This window comes from Mus pahari, chromosome 1, assembly GCF_900095145.1.
Source record: "Mus pahari chromosome 1, PAHARI_EIJ_v1.1, whole genome shotgun sequence".
In the NCBI taxonomy this organism is placed as follows: Eukaryota; Metazoa; Chordata; class Mammalia; order Rodentia; family Muridae; genus Mus; species Mus pahari.
In genome coordinates, this window is record NC_034590.1 from 155,067,261 (window position 1) to 155,082,030 (window position 14,770).

The 14,770-nt window shown below is 44.9% G+C and overlaps 1 protein-coding gene across 2 annotated transcripts in view; it reads left to right on the forward strand.

Moving 5' to 3' along the window:
• The first annotated feature begins 1,344 nt into the window (after positions 1 to 1,344).
• The window catches only part of Entpd7 (ectonucleoside triphosphate diphosphohydrolase 7), a 40,601-nt gene continuing 27,175 nt past the window's right edge, over positions 1,345 to 14,770 (forward strand). Inside the window, exons 1-3 of one of the 2 annotated variants that reach the window (XM_021200523.1) lie at positions 1,345 to 1,570; positions 1,869 to 1,971; positions 2,705 to 2,887. In XM_021200523.1, the coding sequence (XP_021056182.1) occupies positions 1,964 to 1,971; positions 2,705 to 2,887 (191 nt within the window). In that variant the 5' untranslated portion in view covers positions 1,345 to 1,570; positions 1,869 to 1,963. Of the gene's footprint in view, positions 1,723 to 1,868; positions 1,972 to 2,704; positions 2,888 to 14,770 lie in introns of both variants that reach the window. The other variant, XM_029531792.1, reaches the window with a different exon arrangement.

Sequence of the window (14,770 nt, forward strand, 5' to 3'; positions counted from 1 at the left end):
AGGGTGTGTGTATGTATAAGGGTGTATGTGTGTGTGTGAGGGTTTATGTGTATATGTGTATGTATTTATGAGGGTGTGTGTGTATGTATGTATGAGGGTATGTGTGCATGTATATGAGGGTGTGTGTGTATGTATGAGGATGTGTGTGTGTATGAGGGTGTGTGTATGTATGTATGAGGGTGTGTATATGGGGGTGAGGGTGTGTGTGGGTGAGGGTGTGTATGTGGGTGTATGAGGGTGTATGTATGTATGAGGGTGTGTGTGTGTATGTATGAGGGTATGTGTGTGTATGTGTGTGGGGGGGGGCATGTGTGTGTGCGTATTTGTGTTTGTTTAAGGCACGGTTTCACCAAGAAGTTCAGACTGCCTCATGGCAATCTTCCCACTTCAGCTTCCCAGTGAAGTGTTAGGGTTACAGGACTGCACCATCAAGCCCGGTCTGGTCTTTTCTTTTTGAGATAGGGTCTCATATAGCTTATGCTGACCTCAATCTTGCTAAGTAGTTCAGGATGACCTCGGACTTCTGATCCTCTCTCTGTCCATGTCTGCAGGGACTACAGGCAAGCACCACCACGCTCAGGATTGTTTTGTTTTGTTTTTATTTTGTTTGCTTGTTTTTGCTTTTCTGTTTTTTTAAAAAATGTGGTGCGGGGGTGGGGTGGGGGTGGGGGTGGGGGAGTCGAACACAGGGTTTCACGGTCTGTGTTAGGAAAACGCTCTACCAGCTGGTCTCCGTTCCCATTTGCCTATATACCTTTTTCTCAGTGTGGTTCCAGTGTCCCAGATTAAGTATGACACTAAAGCAGCATGGTGAAGGGGGGGGGGGGGAGTCGAGCGGTGAGCGTCTTGTCAGCAAGAATCAAGGAAATGTTGCTTTTGTGTTACCACAGGGCCCAGGAGGACAATAACACAAATGTTCATGATCTGCACACATTAGACATCAAACGTTGAAGAAATGGACACGAGCGCTTTGATGCAAACATCACTGTCTCTAATTTTTTCTCACAGTGTTTCTATCATGAGAGATGACAGTGATCCTGGGACATCAGTTTGTGGGCAAAAGGGGCGGGATGGAGGAACTGCCATTGAGGGAAGAAAGGTTATGGGCAAGGGGTGCGTGGCTGTGGTGAGCATCCTGAGACCCACTCACAAGACCGTTGGAAGCTGCAGCGGAGAAGGCCACCCGCAGGGAGCTGGCTCTGCAGCAGTGTAGCCTCTCCCGTGCGGGCTGCGGGTCCCAGCCCGCCCTCCAGGCGGAGCCTGGGTGCGACGACTTTTCTATTGGCCACGGCCCGGAGTTCAGGGGCGGGCATTCGTGGCCAGGCACCTTTGGGGATTGGCGTCGTTGTGAACAGACGCTCAGTGTGTGACCGCTGCGGCTTCGCCGGTGGCTCCAGCTGCGCGCAGGGCGGGCCTCTCCGGGTCCCCTGCAGTCATTGGCTCGGTGCGGTTTCCTTGGGGACGTGGCGCCGCTGGCGGCCGGGCCTTTTTCCGGCTGTGTTGGGAGCCACGGGGACCGGCTGAGGACCAGGCCGGGCTGTGCAGAGGGACGAGCGGGCCTCGGGATCCCGTGAGTGGGATTGCGAGAGAGCTGCGGGACGGAGAGGGACGAGGAGAGGAAGCGGGGTCCCCCGTCCCTACCACCTGGGGTGGCGTGCTCCGTGAGCACGGAGCCTGTCCACAGGAAAGCCCCGCAGGAAAGCCCCGCACTCGGGATGCACGGTAGGATCCTCTGGGCCCGTGGGAGGAGAGAGAAGCGACACGGAGTGAGGGTCAGTACAGTGGGAGGGAAACGTGCAGTCGCTGCGGGGATCAGGTCCTTTGGGCACTGCTGGAGGCAAGCCTGAAAGCCAGCCAACCCTTTCCAGGCTGCAGGCTTAGGAGATGCCTGGGACTAGAAGGCCACCCTCTCAGAGCAAAAGGAAACGGAGGTGACAGACGTCGAGACCACTGAAGGGAACCCATGGCTAGGTAAGGTTTGCACTCATTATATCTGTCAAGGGGCTCCGTGGAGGGTGTTAGCAGGGACCGGAGAAGAGGGGGAGGGGGGCGCCGGGAGGCTAGGTGAGGTTTGCCCTGAGACCGCACCTAAACTTTGCATCCTGATCAGGTGTATGCAAAGATGTCAAAGCTGCATTCTTTGGAAAGGTCAGTCGAATAATTTCCAGCCCATAACCTGGGGTCTTGAGAGTAGCAGTGGTTGTCTCTGAAAGGTGGTTAAGGCCAAAAACTCAGTCACTATGTATCTATTAAAACTAATTTTAAGAAAAGGTCTCTTTGTGTCTATCATTTGCTAAAGCATTTTTTTAAAAAAAAATTTCAGTTAAATAACTTGTGTAACTATTTGGTTTCTTGACAGCATGGCTAGTGGTCATGTTGCAGCTTCTCTGATTAGCCAGTGTTAGGAAGTGCCCCGCACCCCCCCACCCCCGCACCCCTCTCCTCTTGATCTTTCCACTAACACTAGATTACTCAAGCCTAATGTTTGGAGACAGCACATCATGTCTTTCTAAATTGCATGATGGAAAGAAACACTATGAACTATACAGGTGCTTGTCTTTCATTTGCAACTTAAAAAAACGTTTGGACTTCTCTTGACATGGGTTTTTGCCTTCAGGGCGTCCATCTAGTTTTAAAAACAGTTTTAAAGTGGTAATTTATATAGAGAGTTTTTAGGACTTAACAAATGTTTGTCTCATTTCAGGATCAGTTTTTCCTACCTCTGTCCAGCCTCCTGGTACTTCACTGTGCCCACAGTGAGCCCGTTTCTCCGTCAGCGGGTGGCATTCCTGGGACTTTTCTTTATACCCTGTCTCCTTTTGCTTCTTTTAATCATGGATTTACGACATTGGGCCACTTCGTTACCACGAGACAGGCAGTATGAGAGGTAAGTCAGCTTTTGATCACTTTGCTCAGGTTGGTTTTGAAGTTATAACCTTACGTTTGCAGTGCTGGGAACTGACCGGGATCTTGCATGTGCTCAATAAGCATCATGTCACTAAGTGATGTCCTCAACCTCTTTAAACGTTTTATTGTTGAGACAGGGTTCTCACTAAATTCCCCTGGCCCAGAATGACCTCGAGCTCACTCTGTAGGCTCATCTTGAACTTGGACGCTGTCAGTGGGCAGCTCACCCTCTTGACTGATGGGATCGTAGTCTGTGGCACCAGAATTGGCTGATTTCCTTTTCTGTATTTTTAAATAAACTCTTTCATGCACTACCTTTGGCTCCTGAGCGATATATATATTTTTATTAGTAAAATTGCATGCCATTCCTTACGTAAGGAAAGTCCTAAGTCCCATTTTGGCTGTCTGCAGTTTTAGCTCAAGAATGCTGACACTGTATTTCAGCCATGAAAGATAGCTTTCTGTTTTCTCGTCTGGGTGGACTGAGGCTTACTGGGTCATACATGTTTAGGATTGTTGTTCTCTTTTGATGAATTGACGTCTCTATCTTTGTTAAATGAGTCTCTTTATCCTTGATTCTATTCTTTGCTCTGAAATCTACTAACCTGGTATTAGTCTAGCTATCTCAGCTTCTTCTGAATCATGTTAATGTGATTCTTTTCAGTACTTTTATGTATGTCTTTTAAAAATACTATTTTTATTTGCATGTGCGTGTCCTACGTGCATTTATGTGCACCACATGCCTAAAGCGGACAGAAGGTGTTGGGTCCCCTGGAGCCGGCATTATGGATGGCTGTGAGACACCATGTGGGTGCTGGGAATCAAACCTGGGTCCCCTGGAAGAGCAGTCAGTGCTTTTACCTATACAGTAACGTGTGTGTGTGTGTGTGTGTGTGTGTGTGTGTGTGTATGTGTGTGTATGGTGGGCTTTTCATAGCTAGTGAGTTCAGCCTTGCTTTTTTATCCATTCTGATCACTCCATTTACATTTTGTCTGTTAATTATGTTTAGACCTGGTCTGTCTTATCATCGGTGTGTGTGTGTGTGTGTGTGTGTGTGTGTGTGTTGTATTTGTCCATCCCTCTCCCACTTTGTCCTTTCTTTGGAATTGAGTATGGTTTTTATGGTTCTATTTTGTCCTCTTGGTAGGATTAATCAGATATAATTTAATTCCTCCTAATGGTTGCCTTAGGGTTTATAGTGCATAGCTTTATCACACGGCTTGTACTTCAGGTGATGTGTTGTAACCGTCTGACTGCAGGAAACCTTCCGCCTGCCTTTCCCAGCAGTCTTTGAGCTATTGTCAGACATTTTACTTCTACAAATGGTGTAAGTTCAATAACATGTTATTACCTTAAACAGTCCATTGACTTTTCAAGGTTTTTTTCAATAATTAAAAAACAAAACAAAACAAAACTTGTGTGTTTACCCCTATGTTCATCTGTGCATCTCCCATTATATTCCCGTTGCCTTAAAAAAAAAAAACCAACCTTTTCCCATTCCTAGTAGGGTGAGTCTTTAGGGGGGTGATTCTTTCGATTTTTATTTTTTATTTTTATTTTTGACAAAGTCCTTAAAGAACTCATACGCTGATCGTTTTTTGTCTTGTGGGTTTACATTCTTTTTGAGAAGTTGCCGCTGTGTGTCTCCTGTGTACACGTCTCCTTTCTGAGAAGTCCGTGGCTGTGTGTATCCTGTGTGCACGTGTCTCCTTTCCTCCTGAGAGCTTTCCAGATGTTCTCTTGGTGATCTGAAGCAGTATGACTGTTGTGCCTTGTGAGAGTTTTCTCTGTGATTAGTGACTCTCGCTCAGGAGCAGTCACTCGGGCTACAAGTGCATTGAGCCTGGACGCTTCCCCCAAGCGAACTGATGATGTGGGGTTTTTTCCTCTCTGTGTGTTTTATTCTGGATATTTTATTTCTATTTATTTATTTGTTTTTTTGTTTATTTATTTATTTTTTAATAGAGTCTCATTAGATAGTCCTGGGCAGTCTCGGATTCTCTATGTAGCCCCGGTTACATAGAGATCTGTCTGCCTCTGCTTCCCAAGTACTGGGCCTAAAGGTGTGTGCCACCATGCCTGGCTCATTAATATGCCTTCCTTAATGTTTCACATACTCTTAATTCTGCCCAGTGAAAGCAGAATATTCTTTTTTCACAGAAAAATTTTCTGAATTATTTCCTGTGCTTTCAAAGCCCTACCAACTGCACGAGAAGGCCTGTATTCCTTTATAGAAAATTCATGTTCTTATGAAGGCCTGTATTCTTTTATAGAAAACTCATTTTTTATTTTTATATGAATTTCTGTTGAGGCTACAGGATTAAATGATGTTATAGTGTAGTCATCATTTTCAACACAGCCTTCTTTCTTTCTCTCTTCTTCCTTTTTTCCTTTCTTTTGAATTGCTTCTTAGACATGTATCAGGGAACTTTGGACTCCAAGTAATAAGTCAGATTGACTTAAATAATAATAAGTACAAAAAAAAACCCCTTACTTGTATCACTTGATGTCCAGAGACAGAGAGGCCATGGCGCCTGCCACATTAGCCAGCAGGATGGATGTCCCTGTACTTCCCCATCTTGCTGTTTACAGGGTCATCTTATTTAATGGTTGTAAAATTGCAGCCAATAGAACCCAGGGCCACAGGCATCCTCTTTCAGGTCCCATCAGGAGAGAAGCAGGCTCTGCGTGGTTCTTTCATAGTAAGGATGGAGGTGAACCTGGCCAGAATTCTCTAGCAACAACACGTGCATTGCAGCTTTTTGTGGTCAGAATTGTGACCAGTGCCTGTTCTTACTTTTCATGGGTTCTGTCCCCAGAATTTCTCATCTCATATTTTATGTTGTCGTTAACCAGTTAGAATCGTGTGGAAAGCCGTCATGTGCAGGCGCTGCTTGTCTGTCCAACCTTCCTTCCGCAAGAGCTATCGTTCGCTTGTAGTTTAGAGTCTTCCTTTCCGGGAGAGAATATACTGTTTTCGGCACGACAGTAGTCACACAGAAAAAGAAAACTGTCAGTTAAAATCACAGGTTTTACATCTCAGTCCACAAGTTGAGTTTCTTTGCTGCTTCATTAACGGGGTTTTCTTGGCAGACCTTAGCACGGCTTTCCATTGGCAGACCCCATGATCTGACTGGGTTCCATACGGATCAGCTCACATGGCCAGGGTGAATTGTCAGAGAGAATATGAGTGGTGAGCTGGATGGTGGAGAGGTAGATCAGGGTCTGGCTGGTTGGTAGTGAGCTGGGCGGTGGGTCTGGCTGGTTATGATGTTGGATCAGGGGTGGGGATAGGAGCAGGAGGCAGGGATGGGTGGAACTGTTCCAGATTTCAACGTAAGGGTAGAGAAAAGGTTTCGGAGGGAGGTGTGTTAGGATTTGCTCTTTTAAAAGGCTCAGCAGTGGTGGTGCACACCTTTGGTCCCAGCACTTGGGAGGCTGAGTGGGTAGATCTCTGAGTTCTAGGCCAGCCTGGTCTACAGAGTGAGTTCCAATGCAGGCAGAGCTCTATCGAGAAACCCGGTCTTGAAAGACAAGCAAGCAAACAAACAAACACGCTCACGTTGATGGCCTGGTGGAGAATGAATTGGAAGGAAAGATGAAAGCAGAGAGACTCACTTGAGCGGAGAGAAGGGGTAGCCTGAAGTTGGATAGCAGCAGCACAGATAAAGCCGAATAAAGCCCCAAGTGGACGGTAGGAGATGTAGGGACCCACTGTGTCCTAAGCTACCAGATCCAGTATCTAACTGCTTGTTAGGTTGGTTTCACTGAAATGAGATCGCTGTGGAACTGTGGAGAACACACATTGTCCCCTGAAAGGACATTACTATAATTCTAACACCCTGAACCAATTCGCTCAAGCGATCAGCAGCCTCGTACCCCAGAACTTATTGTTGTTTAATTGACAGCCGGGTACACACTGCCGCCAACAGCTGTGTGCTATAAATTCCTCTTTGTGGCAGCCTCCACAAGGCATCTAGGGGTCTAACATTCTCTGAGAACTTGCCATGGGTTCATAGTATTGTATTAGACACGGGGGTACAAAGATGAATGGAACGTGGCTCCTGAACACAGAGTTCATAACCTCATTAGACAGCAGAGCCTAGTGAATAATTGAGATAAGTCATTTAGAATCAGGAACAGAGTTAATCATAAATGAATCATAAGAGAGCCATGAGTAAGGAACCAGATGTGCTCCTGTAAGTTCATGTTCTAAAAGTGCATGCACATTATGATAAGATAGGACCTTTCATACTGCCTTCTTTTCTTCCTTGTTCTTGTCCTCCTCTTCCTTTCCCTTCTCCATGTCTTCCTCTCCCTCCTCCTTGTCTTCCTTTCCCTCCTCCTCTTCCTCTCCCTCCTCCTCTTTCTCTCCATTGTCCTTATGTTTCTCTCCCTTCTCCTTGTGTTCTTCTCCCTCCCCCTTGTCTTCTTCCTCCTTTCTCTCCTTTCCCTCCTCCTCTCCCTCCTCCTCGTCTTCCTCTTCCTCCTCTCCTTCCTCCTCCTTGTTTTCCTCTTCCTCCTCCTCCTGTCTTATCTTATTGTTTTGTTTTTACTTTTGCTTGTTCTGTGGGCAAGGTTGACCTGAAAGTCACTGTATTGCACCAGCCACTCCTTTCCTTTGCCAGTGTTTTAATTAGCATGGCTCTCGCTTTTCACATAAAACCAAAAGCAAATAAGAATGATGGCCACTGTGGGTTCAGGTTGTCAATAGACGCAGGTGCAATGGTAACTGGCAATGGTAACTGGCATGGGGCGGTGAGGCCAAGGAATAATTTATTAAAGACAGCTGGAAACCAGGTGTTGCCTGGCATGCTTGTGTTCCAAGCTTAGGGAGGGAAGGCAGTCTAGGCTACAGAGTAAGAGCCTGACTCAGAAATACTGGGGAAAAATACACTGAATAGTATACAATTTCTACAGTATCTATCATGGTAAACAGTTCTATCTAATTTCTTAAAACTTTTATTATACAGTCTGATCATTTAGTTAATGGTGATCTTGAATAATTGCTTTTAGCCTTTGTATCTTTGAATCACTTAGGGACTTGTAATAAATGGCGGTGACAAGGTCTCGCTGAAGTGCAAAGGCTTCCGTGACACACAGCCTAGTTGAGAACGCTCATTATGGTTCCATGGGGTGGGATTGTGGTTTTAGGGTTAATTAGCCCTAATCCTTTGTTATGTGGGTCATCTTGGGGCAGTGTCTTAATTAGTTCTATAATCCAGTTTATTTCAGTGCATAAAGTGGGAGTGAAAATGATTCCTTTTCCCCTTTTTTTCCTTTTTTTCTTTCACTCCTCTCCCCTCCCCTCTTCCTTCCTTCTTTTGTTTCTTTTTCTTTTGGATTTTCAAGACAGGGATTCTTATGCCGGGCAGTGGTGGCACATGCCTTTAATCCCAGCACTTGGGAGGCAGAGGCAGGCGAATTTCTGTCTTGAAAAACAAAAACAAAAGCAAAAACAAAACAAAAGACAAGGATTCTGTGTAGCCCTGGCTGTCCTGGAATTTGCTCTATAGACCAGGCTGGCCTCGAACTCAGAGATCCACCTGCTTCTGCCTCCCAAGTACTGGGATCAAAGGGGTGCATCACCATTTCCAGGCTGTGAAAATATTTTGCCTTGTCATTTGAGTTAGGAATAAAGCATTTAGTTGCCTGTCACTCCAACACTTGAGAGGTAGGGGTGCTGAGACCCTGCCATGGAAAAACAAAACCAGCAGCAAATAAAGAAATAAAGGGTCTAGACCGCCCAACATACTATTATGCAAATTCTAGCCTGAGTATAGTATTTGAAGTAATGTCGATTTTTTTTTCTGTTCTTAAATTACTGTCTCTGCCCTAAAGTATATTCTGCAGATGATGAGCAATGTTGTCTCCATTAAAAGTTGTGTCCTCCCTCCCTCCCTCCCTCCCTCCCTCTACCTCTCTCGTTCATTCTTTCTTCCCCGTGACAGCAGCTGCTCCTTGACTACTAGGGAGCACTAGCTGATGTCAGGATGACAGATCAGGAAACTGGGAATCACAGGAAAGCTTTAGCAATGGTTCTGAAAGATTTAAGGAAAGTCCTTGTACTGTGACTGTTTCCATTACAGACAGATATAATATGGTTACACGCTTCCTACTTGTTATCCCTAAGTCACATGCTGAGATTAGAAGCAGTGTTCTGTAGTGTTCCACAGATGGTGCCATGCTGCTGGGGACAGAGCACAGGTATCCACACAGGAGCAAATGTGGAGGCCTTTGCTCCTCCACACTTTGGAGAATGTGTGCCAGGGAACGCTGCCCGCAGTCCTTCTGTGGTCCCAGGAACTAAAGCTTAAGCTTACAGTGGTCTTTCTGCATCTTTGTGTTTCATAATACTTAATTGTTTTCTGTTAAAGACCTTTAATTTGCATTTTATTCAGCTCTTAGTGATATACCATTTCTAAGGTAATATAACTGAAAATATTAGAAGCTCCTGTGTGGATTTTCTGTAGGTAATTTCAAAATCTGAGGGTCTTTCTTTTTCTTAAGATTTATTTATTTATTATATGTGAGTACACTGTAGCTGTCTTCACACACTCCAGAAGAGGGCATCAGATCTCGTTACGGATGGCTGTGAGCCACCATTTGGTTGCTGGGATTTGAACTCAGGACCTTTGGAAGAGCAGTCAGTGCCCTTAACCGCTGAGCCATCTCTCCAGCCCTCTTTCTTTTTAATTGTGAGCACACACCGATAAAGTTTCCGGAGGTCAAAAAGAGGCCTTTCATTAAATTAAAATAAAAATGGTTCACTTTAGGATATACATATGAAGTTAGATTTTCTTTTGTAAGAGTTTGAAAGAGTTCTTTCCTGGTGAAGCTGGAGGTGTCTCTTCACATGCATTCATCTGCTTTATCTTAATGGCATTTAGTCCACTTACAAGCAGGGGTTTAAGTTATAAATGTTCTTGTCTGCTTTGGCTAATCTTGTTAAGAGGCAAGCAATAACCTTTCAAACTATTTTTCTGGGCATGTATTGAGGCCGTTCATGCACAGATACTGCATCGCCGCACTATGTTTGGTTTTGAGTTATGAGCAGTGTCATAAAATTCGATGACATTCGGCAAAGAGCTGCTAGGCCCATACTGATGGAGGCCCCATTTATTGATTTGTTGGCACATCGCTAAGTTCTGTTTGAACTCTGAAAGTGCTATAATTGATGTTGATCCAGTGAGCCAGGTCATCGTTTGGTCAGTTATAGCTGTAGTGCTGTTAGTATTTTCAGGATAATGGCTGTGAGAAGCCCTTCTGTCATGTCAACTTGAGGGCATGTATTAGTGGGTAACTGTCATCGACTCAGCCGTGACTAGAGGAAAATCACGTCAGAGAGAGAAGGAGGTGGGGCGAAGAGTGGGTGGAGGGAGAAGGACCGTCTGAGCTATTTGAGAGATGGGGAAGGTGAAAGAGGTGTGGGTGGAGACTTGGCTCTTTCTTGCCTGAAGGCTTCCAAAGCTTTTAGACTTATTCTCTTAGGCTTTAGGTCCTTTCTAGACATTGATTTCTGTGGCACCAACAAAGGAGAAAGGTCCAGTGGTGCAAGTCACTCACTGTGCTGGCCAGGGCTGGGCCTGCACACGTAAATGAGAACATTCCAGAAGCGACTGCGGGTCTGTGGGAGGGTAGAGACTGCTCGGTGGCTGGAAAGTGTGAGGAGGAGGAGATTTCTCCAGTGACTCCAGCAGTCCAGAAGTGCTGCTTCTGCTACTTCTGGGGGTGGGGTGGGGCAGGCAAGCCCTTCTTCAGTGACTTGTCTGTATGCAAGATAAGAAAACGGAGAGATGTCTGCTGCCTGCAGTGATTGTTCAAAGACCCCCCTAAGGATCAGAAGATGAACACCACCTGGTCCTTCCTTTCAGCTCTGTGGTCCAAAGCCAGCTGATGGTTTTTCTTTTTTGCCGTTGCTCTCATGATGAAGTCTAAAGGAAGAGCAAGCTAAGTTGAGCTGCATCAAAATTAGACCCATGAAACTGCTCATTTCAGCAAGAATCAGGAAGGATAACAGGACACTCCACAAAGTCATTGAAACTGCTTTAAGGGGCCAATTGTTTCTGAGGATAACGGAAGAAAGACATGGAAGAATCGTGAACAGGCGGACAGCTCCACACTGTGGGCTGCAGGAGCAGCGAGTCCCGATGGAGCTCGTCTTAGGCACAGGCATAAGGATCCCTGACAGTGGTAGGTGCTGTAGGCAGGCTGCCTGCTCGTGAGAAGTGGCCTAAGCAAATGGAAAGATACCATCAGGGTTCATGCTGAGTATACACTTGCTACTCAAAGGGCATACTGGCACTTCTGGAACAGAAGGAAATGGCTTTGCTGTGGGTGGTGAGATGGTGCCATGGCTAAGTGCCTGTGCTGCTCTTGTGGAGAACTTGAGTGTGGTTCTCAGCACCAGTGCCCCTCCAGGTGGTCCACAGCCACCTGTAACATGCACATACACACAGAGAGAGACACTTGTGAGCATGCACACGTGTGTGTGGGTGCACAGGTACACAACATTTTCAAAAAAGAAGGTCAGTGTGTTGTTGTAAGCCTTTATAATCTCAGCACTCAGGAGGCAGAGGCAGATGGATCTCTGTGAGTTTGAGGCCAACATGGTCTACATATTCCCAGTGAGTTACTTAGTGAGACCCTGTAGCAAAGATGGATGACTGGATGGATGTATGGGTGATGGAAGGATAGGTGGATGGACAGACAGACAGATGGATGGATAGATAGATAGAAAGGAAAGGCTTTTGACATTATTGTCAATAATATCAGAGCTAGCAGAGATGCACAGGGGTTTCTGAAAAACCAGACTGACATATAGCTCCGTGGTTAGCCATGTAGAAAACCCTAGGTTTGAACCCTAGTACTGCATTAACCAGATGTAGTGATATATACTGGTAACCCTAGTACTTGGGAGGTGGAGGTCAAGATGCATGAGACCTTGCCTCACTAAAGCAAGCAAGCAGGCAGGCAGGCAGGCAGGCAGGCAGGCAGGCAGGCAGGGAAACCATTGCCGAAGATGATGAGAAAGAATAAGTAGAAAAGAGGGTGAGAGGTTGGATGCTTAGGAGAAAAAAAGGTTTCATTACAGCAGTGGTTCTCAAAATGTGAGTCTTTTCTGAGAGCTGTGAATTCAAAACTGTTGTAATACTGAGATGTTATCTACCCTTGTCATTGCACTAAGTCACATAACATTTACCATCCTAATCATTTTTAAGTGTACAGTTGAGTGGTGGTCAGAGTATTTACATTGTTACTAAACAGATCTCTGGAACTCTGTCATCTTACAAGTCTGCGACTCTCTACCCATCAAATCACATCCCTCCCTATTCCTCCTGCCAGCCAGTGGTCCCCAGCTGTTCCCCCTTTTTTTTCTATGATTTTGACTCCTTTACACACCTCATGCAAGTGGAATGAATAGCGCATTTCTCTTTTGTGATTAGCTTATTTCTCTTGGCATGGTGTCCAGAGGCAGCATGTAATGAGATCTTCTTCCTTTGTAGAGCTGAATAGCATTTCTTTGTATGTACAGACCATGTCTTATTTACCTGTTCGCCCATTGCTGGATGTCTGGGTCATTGTTCTTCTCCTTTTCCAACAAGTTGACATCCGCCTGGGTGATGTAAGAGGATGTACAGTTGGTGATGGCGTCACACAGATCAGTATAGCAATACTGAACTGTACTTGTAGTTACGGCCCTTTGCTTTGTGATTGCTGTTGTAGTGAGGCAGGGCATTACTTAGTATGCGATGAGATGAGAAATAGACATTCAACACTCCGGCACACCAACACTGTCATGGGGGAGAATCCTTGGGTGGTTAACCTGTGACCTAAATCTAGTTGCTTTTATCCTGGAACACTACTTTTCCCTGAAGAAAGGACTATAATAATAGTAAAAAAAAAAACCTGTAGTTTTCAGACTTAGGTATTGCATAGATATATTATGTATTTTTAAAGATTCTATCTTACAGCCAGGCATGGTGGCCAATGCCTTTAATCTCAGCACTCAGGAGTCAGAGGTAGGTGGATCTCTGTGAGTTCAAGATCAACCTGGTATACATTGCAAATTCTAGGCTAGCCAGAGCTACATAGTGAGACTCTGTCTCAAAAAAGGGAGGGGTTATGGGTAGAGAGATGGCTCAATGGTTAAGAGCCCTGGTTGCTCTAACAGAGCTCACAAGTACCCACATGACAGCTCACAAAAGGCCTGCAACTTCAGTTCCAAGGTACCCAGTGCCCTCTTCTAGGGTCCATGTGCAACAGCCCTTCATGTGGTACACACACACACACACACACACACACACACACACACACACGTAAAAATGCAGACACAAAGTAATACATATTTCTTAAAAATGAAAAACAAGAAATGGCATACAAAAGTTTAAACCTTGGGCCTCGTACATGCCAGATCAGCAGTCTACCATGACGTCACGCTCTTCACCTGCAGACCTTTTCTTGAAAATGAGTGAGATAAACCAGTTACCCTCCAAAGAAAGCAGATGTCAAGACTTAAGTGGACAAAATTCGAGCTTCTAAGTGGGAATTAGAATTTAGTTCATCTTTGCAACCGTGAATATGGCATTTCCCAGTACCTTAAAGATTTTTATGAGAGACATTGGTGCTGATATTAGTGAATTTTCTGAACTGTAAAATAAAATGTGTCGACTTTAGGAAGATTTGCATTAAATCATTGAGTCAAATTTCTTTTCCAATAATGATGTTAAAGAATCATTCCTTCTTATAAAAAGTCATCTCTTTGTAGTGTAAGATAAATAAATAGATTTTAATGTAACAGAATATAAATTTTTTGAGTAGGGTTTTTGTGTTGTCTTTGTTTAGTTTGCTTTTGTTTTGTTTTGAGACAAGGTTTTACGATGTAGCTTTGGCTGACCTGGAGCTCACTCTGTAGATCAGGCCTTGAACTCACAAAGATCTACCTGCCTCTGCCTCTAGAGCATTGGGATTAAAGACCTGTGCCACCATACCTGGCCTGTTAGTTTTTGTTTGTTTGTTTGTTGTTTTGGGTTTTTTTTTTGTCATCTTGACACAGGCTAGATTCTTCTGGAAAGAGGGAAACCTAAATTGAGAAAATGTCTCTCTAAGATTGGCCAGTTGACAAGTCTCTAGGGCGTTATTTGGATTAATGAACAATGACAGAGGGCCCAGACTACTGTGAGTGGTGCCCCTTTTGGCAGGTGGCCCTGGGTGGTGTTAGACATCCAGCTGAACAAACCACGAGGAGCAAACCAGTAAGCAGCACTCCTCCATGGCCTCTGCCTCAGGTCCTGCCCCCAGGTTCTTACCTTGCGTTCCTTCTCTGACTTCTCACAGTAATGAAACACACCCTTTCCTGCCCAGAGTGCTTCGGTTATCCTGTTTACCACAGCAGTAGGATCCATAATGAAGATAGTTTTAGATTCCAATTGTAGCAAATCTCAAAGAAACTCTACTTGTTCCAAGTTACAGTATAGAAACAGCGTCTGCAGCGTTCTGAAGGTCTGTCAAAACTACTTCATGGTCTGAGGATGTAACCCGGTGTCTAGCATGCATGAATCCTTAGGTTCAAGCGTGAATTCTTAGGTTCAATCAGGTGTTTTGGTTAATCAACCAATTAAATAAATAAGGAAAAAAATAAAAAGAAAGACAGTCTTTTTCCTTTTGCAAGTCTGTAAGGCTAGACTATCACACAACTCATTAATGCCATGTCTGTAGCACACCGAATACCAAAGCAAGCACGAGATGTTAATCAAGGCACAAAAGACATTTGTGAAGTTCTGAAATAATTCCACTCTTTCTATTTCTTGTTTTAGGAAGTATAGCATAGGTGTGTGTGTGTGTGTGTGTGTGTGTGTGTGT